This window comes from Notolepis coatsorum (assembly GCF_963971535.1).
Source record: "Notolepis coatsorum genome assembly, chromosome: 17".
Taxonomy (NCBI): domain Eukaryota; kingdom Metazoa; phylum Chordata; class Actinopteri; order Aulopiformes; family Paralepididae; genus Notolepis; species Notolepis coatsorum.
Window position 1 is genome coordinate 31,745,889 of NC_140181.1, and position 6,818 is coordinate 31,752,706.

The window sequence follows — 6,818 nt, forward strand, 5'->3', positions numbered from 1 at the left end:
TACTTAAGGTTTCACTCAGTAAAATAACGTCCCGTGCCCCTAAGTGGCGCTTTAACTCTACACTGCTGAAAAATGGGGATTTTAACTTGCAATTTAAAGAAAAGCTCACTGAATTCCTGCAGTTTAATTCAGGCTCGGTACAGGATCCTTGAATTTTATGGGATTCAGTTAAGGGTTTTATCAGAAATAACACTACTCTCTTTGCATCTAATCTCCGCAAGGGACGTCTCTCCAAGCTGGTGGAACTGGAAAAGCTTCATGCCACGTTGATCTCTTCATTGCAGCACAACTACTCTAGTTGACTGGAGCTTCAAATTAAGTAGTAAAAAAGGAGATTAACTCCATTTTAAGACAACAATCTGAATCTCAGATGCACAGAACAAGACAACACTACTACTTTCACGGCTCCAGGCCTAGGCACCTTCTTGCTATGAAGATACGTGCCAGTGAGCAATTTGCGGATATCCCTTCCATTAAGAACCAGCAGGGGGAGGTAATCACCAACCCCAAAAAGATTAATGATACATTTCGCTCTTTCTATTCCAATCTGTACAAGTCAGAGGTGGTCTTTGATCATACCAAGCTGGAGGATTTCCTTGATCAAATCAACTTACCACATATCTCGGAAGATAGTGCTAAACTGTTAGCTGCACCTATCACGCTAGCTGAACTTAGAGAGGCGATTGCGGATATGCAACGGGGCAAGGCTCCCGGATGGGACGGCATCCCACCGGAACTATCTCGCATTCTGGGATGTACTCTGTCCCTTATTACTCTCAATGATTTTACATTCAATCAAAGAGGGCAATTTTTCCAGAGATGTCAATATGGCACTTATATCTGTTTTACTCAAGAAAGATAAGGACCCAACCGAGTGTGGCAGCTATAGGCCCCTAAGTCTCCTCGGAGCCGATCTTAAGCTATATGCCAAGGTTCTAGCCACCCGACTTCAAAAGCATATGACATCTCTAGTTCATCCTGATCAGACCGGCTTCATAAGAGGCCGCCTGGTTACTGATAACATCAGACGGTTACTGCATGTGATTGATGCCAGCAAGGATGTTGCAGTTCCTACAGCGGTCATGTCCTTGGACGCAATGAAGGCATTTGACAGATTGGAGTGGTCTTACCTGTGGGCAGTTCTTAGAAGAATGGGGCTGGGAGAGGATTTTATTCATATGATCAAAGTTCTCTACACAGGGCCTTCGGCCATGATCTTAACAGGAAAGTTCTGCTCGCCACTCTTCTCTGTCTCGCGCTCTTCTAGACAGGGTTGCCCTCTTAGTCCCGGTCTTTTCGCCTTATCCCTCGAACCTCTAGCTCAATACATAAGACAATCCCAAATAATTTCTCCTGTTTCAATTCAGGGCACACTGCACCATATCAGTTTATACGCAGATGATGTACTCCTGTTTATGCAGAATCCCTCCGTCTCTCTACCTCATCTTCTCAATGCGATAGATGAGTTTGGCAGCCTATCCAGATTTAAGATCAACTGGCCAAAATCTGCCTTTCTTCCACTTAATGTGCCTGCGAAGGCTACCATCCTGCCTGCAAACATACTTATGGTGGAGCACTTTAAATGTCTCGGAATTGAAATATTCCCCACTATTAGCAAGACGATACGGTATAACTACTCCAGCTTGGGTGACAGGATTACAAATTACTTCAACAGCGGTGGCGGAGCCCAATAGCAGAACACAGGGAGAGAGAGAATGGAGCGTTTTAAGTAGGTTTTAATTCCTTTGGGTTCCGAGCAGACAATGCAATAGAGAATATACAAGAATGTGCGACATTAGACGAGTAGTGACTCTTGCTTGAGTTTCTCAGGAATGTCCAGGCAGGTAGTACGTCAGGACTCAGGAGACAGCGTCGGCCGGGAGTGGTGGTCCTGGGCACAGGGGAGAACAGAGGTTAGGACATGGCAGGCAGTACAGACAGAGCAGGCAAGGCTAAGTACGTCCTCGTACCTAGGGTAGATAGAATAACACTGAGACGATCAGGAACAGGATCCGCAGGGTTGATATCCAGACCGTTGATGAGCTGATGGCTCTCAGCTGGGCTGATGGGCTGATGACTCTCAGCTGGGCTGATAGATGGCGTCGGAAGCTGCCCATATAAGGGCGTGGAAGTAGGTAGAGAAATGGCGGCTCTCGCCATGATTGTGACAAATGCAGGTTTATAGCTATATCAAACAAGGGTCTGTCCCACTGTATACCAATCAATGGGATATATTGCTTTTTTTGTGATCAAATATTTTTATTAAATTTTTTCAAACATGAAACAAAGACATATCACAATACAATAATAATAATAATACATAAAGACATCCCAATGCAACAACTTAACACAACATGACAAGACAATAATTGAGACAGACTGCACACAAAAAACACCAAAAACAAAACGAAAAAGCAATATACATGGACACTCGCTCGCTCCCACCCCCCCCCCCCCCCCCCCCCGCTCATCCCCGTGAACCACACACACCGCATACCACTCAGCAATCAAAAATCAAAATTCACAATTTTATATGAGCTCTTTTATCTTTTCCACAGCAGCCAACCAAATCGTGCAATGGGATAAACCCAAAAAACATCCAAGGGTCCTCAGGGCGCTGAAGAGCGAGACGCTCAGCCAGTATTCATATAACTAGGGTTATAGGATAACCTTCCTTATATATTCATACTGGCCAATCGCGTCTCGCTCTGCCATTATGAGATCAAATGGGGCAGAGCGGAGGCGTGGCCACATCAAATGCACCCCCTGAGGGCCCATAAGCCCCTGCCAGGGAGGAGGGGAGTCCCGTCCACCCGCCCATCCTAACGAAGGGGGGGAGGCAGTCAACTACAACCAATGTGCGAAAAAGGAAACCAGTCACCCTAGAACGCACAGTGCAAGTGGGACCACGTGACATAACAGTGCCCTCGCACAACCAATGTGACAGGCGTTGCTTGGACAGCGCCTTACCCGCGTGAGAGCCACCGTAACAAACAACAGTTGATCGGTAGCCCTGAGATCCTGCGTGCGACTAAGGTAAACCTTCAGCGCACGGACAGGACACAACAGGTGAAGGCTCGCCTCCAACTCACTAGTGTGAGGAGGAGGGTGAAATGCCTGAAGCATAATATCCCTGGAGTGATAAGAGCTCCGGATATTCTTTGGCACGAAGGCCGGGTTAGGCCTCAGAGTCGCACTGCTATCGGCCCGAATAGACAGGCACTCCGCACTGAGAGAGCACACAGCTCACCCACGCGTTTAGCGGAGGTGATGGCCAAAAGGAACGCGGTCTTAAAGACAGACGATCCAATGGCGCCTGCTCAAGAGGCTCAAACGGGGCCCCCAACAGCCTTTCCAGGAACAGTTGGAGGTCCCGACTCGGAGACAGAGCACGTTCCACAGGCTTGAGACGCCATGCGCCAAGCAGGAAACATCTCACGAGAGGGTGGCTGAACAGTGTTCTGCCCTCAAAGCCCACATGACAAGAAGATATAGCTGCGGCGTATACCTTCACTGTCGAGGCCGACCGCCTATCCAGGATAGAGTGGAGGAAGGACAGAACCGAGTCCAGGGGGCATGACACCGGGTCCAGGCCCCCAACCTCACACCACTCTCGAAACATACGCCACTTCCCTGCGTAAACTGCGGTAGTGGACGGAGCACGCGTGTTCTGGATGGTGTTAACCACAGTAGAGTTAAGATGCATCCCCTCCAGATTCACCCTTTCAGCAGCCAAGCCATTAGAGGCTGCCCCAGAACAGGAGGCAGAAACAGTGTTCCGCGTGCCTGAGAGAGGGCCCGCGGTGACCATGGAACAGGCCACGGCGGGGCCACCAAGAGCTTAATCAGGGCCGGGAACCACACAGCTGTTCCCCCGGTCCGGCACGACCAGGATGAAAGTCCTGCGCTCCTGACGTACCCGCTCCAACAGCTGAGCTATCAGGTGTATGGGGGGGAACGCGTACAGAATCCCGGGCGGCCACGGACCGAATCGGCCGCCGCCCGGTGGAGACGGGGGGAGCATACTCCTCCCTGTCTGTTGATATACGACGCCGACGTCGTGCTGTCCGTCCTGATCAGAACATGCTCGCCCATCACATGATGGCCGAGCTGTCTGAGGACTAGAAGCACTGCCTTCAATTCCAACACATTGATATGTAGTGCAGACCGGGCAGCATGGTCCTTGCCAGCTGCCCCCTACTGCGTCGGTCCGACACGTTTCCCCCCCATCCCGTGAGGGAGGCGTCGGTGAAGACCGTGACGTGTGACAGCTTGCTGCCCATGGGGACCCAGTGGGCGAGGTCCCCCAGTACTGACATGGGAACCTTCAGCTGCTTCCACTTGACTCTCACAGGGTCTATTTTCATACTGAAAAACCCACCTCTGTATCCTCCTCATGAAGAGGAGGCCAAGAGGGACCACAGCTTGAGCAGATGCCATCATACCGAGCAGGCGCATCACGGACAGCGCCGTAACCGTCCTGCCGGGACGGAACCTCCCGAGCATGCCGAGAATATCCTCTCGCCGCCGCTCTGAGAGGAATGCCCACATAGACCTTGAGCTTAGAATTAAGCCCAAGTACTCCACCTGTTGACTGGGAAGAGGAGTACTCTTCTTCCAGTTCACAGCAAAACCCAGGCTGGTGAGGAATTCCACCACCTGCCTGGTATGAGACTTGGCCATCTCCTCTGACCGGCTGAGGACCAGAACGTCGTCTAGGGTAGAATAAAATTTGTATCCCCTGAAGACGCAGAGGCCCCAGCGCGGTCTCCACGCACTTGGTGAAGATGCGAGGAGCCAGAGAGTAGCCGAACGGCAGCCTCTGGTACTCGTACACTATGCCCTGAAACAGGAAGCGTAGGTATTTCCTGTGAGGAGGGAAGATCGGGATGTGAAAATACGCATCCTTCAGGTCTATGGAGGTGAACCAGTCTCCCACTCTGACAGCGCTTAACAGGTGTTTGATGGTCAACATTCTGAACCTTCCATGGGACAGGTCCAGTATGGGTCTGACACCACCCCGACTTCTCGGGCACCAGAGAATATCGGGAGTAAACGCCACTCATTGCGTCCTCCCATGGGACCACAACAATAGCCTGCTTCGCCACCAGAGAACGAATCTCTTCGGCCAGGGCTGTCACTGCCGCGGACTCTGACAATAGAGTCTGTACCAAACCCAAAAACGGAGGGTGGGGGTGTGCAAACTGTAACACAAGCCCCGCCCTCAGCGTTCTCTCCATCCACACAGACATATGGCACTACTGTAGCCATACGTGGTAAAAATGCCAAAGCACCCCCGCCGCCAACTGCAAACCCTGGTTTCGCCAACCGCGCAAGCAAGGTGTCTCACGGAGTCGGGATATCGCACCCTGACTCTACCAACGAGGCAATCGCACCCAAGGGGGACCCCGACAAAAAGGGGCGGTCTGATACGGGGGAGCGCTCATCACCCCCGGTGAATGAGGTAGTTCCCCCGCTGAGCATCTTCCCGGCATAGCTTGCTGGGGACAGCCTGCTCATGCGGCTGGACATGGTCCCCACGCTGCCTGATAGGGTGAGTCTCTACACACCGTAGCCCTGTAGTGATATTACTACCACCCAAATTACGCGTGCCTGACTGACCACCGCGGGATCGGAAATCCGGACGGGGGAGGCACTAACGTAATACCCAGCCTGGCGAGGGCGGGGCTGGGGGAACCCACGCTGCGACCTCCTGGGCCTAGAGTTCCCCCTCTGACACATTTTTTTAGATACAGGGAACCAGAGGTGGGACCAAGTCATTGTTTTGCAAGTCACAAGTCAGTCTCAAGTCTTGGTACTCAAGTCCCGAGTCAAGTCCCAAGTCAAGACAGGCAAGTCTCGAGTCAAGTCCCAAGTCAAGACTGACAAGTCCCAAGTCGAGTCCCAAGTCCTAACCTTTGAGTTTCGAGTCCTAAACAAGTCATAATACGCGCTTCACCAAAAAAATTCATTATCAACTTGTTGGCAAAACATAATCTAATTACTATAAATGTAATAATATTCAGAATCAGGGTTAGTCTTACAACTAGATACATTTGGGCAAGAGCTGCTTGAGAAAACCAGTTCAGGAGTATATTGAGAGAAAAAAAGAATAAGGATAACCATATCCATTTTAAAGGTAGGATAACAATAACTCAGCAAGGCCAACAGCTTCTCAGTTACAGTGGGTGACAATATTGTCATAAGGAAAGATGAAATTACCTACCTGGGTTCCATCCTAGAGGCAAATCTTTCCTGTGACAAAATGGCATCCAATGTAATAAAAAAAAAGTCAACCAACAAACTAGATTATTGTACCGGATCTCCTCTCTGGTAAACACGAATACCCTGAAGACTCTGGCAGGAGCACTCATTCAAGGGTACTATGACTATGCTTGCACCTCATGGTACCAAAGCACCTCAAAGGCTCTAAAAACAAGATTACAAATATCACAAAACAAACTGGTCAGACTACTGCTTGACCTTACTTCTAGAACCCACCTCACCCTGCCCACTTTGACAACCTAGGATGGCTTAGAGTAGACGACAGAGTACAGGAGCTAAGTTAACTGTATACTCGTTATCACCATACATAAAGATTTTCCGGGAGTAAATTCTTGATATCTTAGTCATAACAAGACGTTATAATGAAAGGTCTTGTTATCTTGCATTGTTTCTACGTAAGCAAGTTAAATTCCTTAGCGACCCGTGTTGCCAACGTAAACAATCAATGTACAGTGTACAGTGTCCCCTCCCCCACCTCCAATGTACAGTTCCCCCTCCCCATCCACCCAACCCCACCCCACCTACCCAACCTC

At 50.1% G+C, this 6,818-nt stretch overlaps 1 protein-coding gene across 1 annotated transcript in view; it reads right to left on the minus strand.

Annotated features, from left to right (window-relative positions):
• Positions 1–1,852: 1,852 nt before the first annotated feature.
• The window catches only part of LOC311243992 (high-affinity choline transporter 1-like), a gene marked incomplete at both ends in the record, with an annotated part of 103,827 nt that continues 98,861 nt past the window's right edge, over positions 1,853–6,818 (minus strand). Inside the window, one exon of the mRNA XM_084333400.1 lies at positions 1,853–1,891. Within this exon, the coding sequence (XP_084189526.1) occupies positions 1,853–1,891 (39 nt within the window). The remainder of the gene's footprint in view (positions 1,892–6,818) is intronic.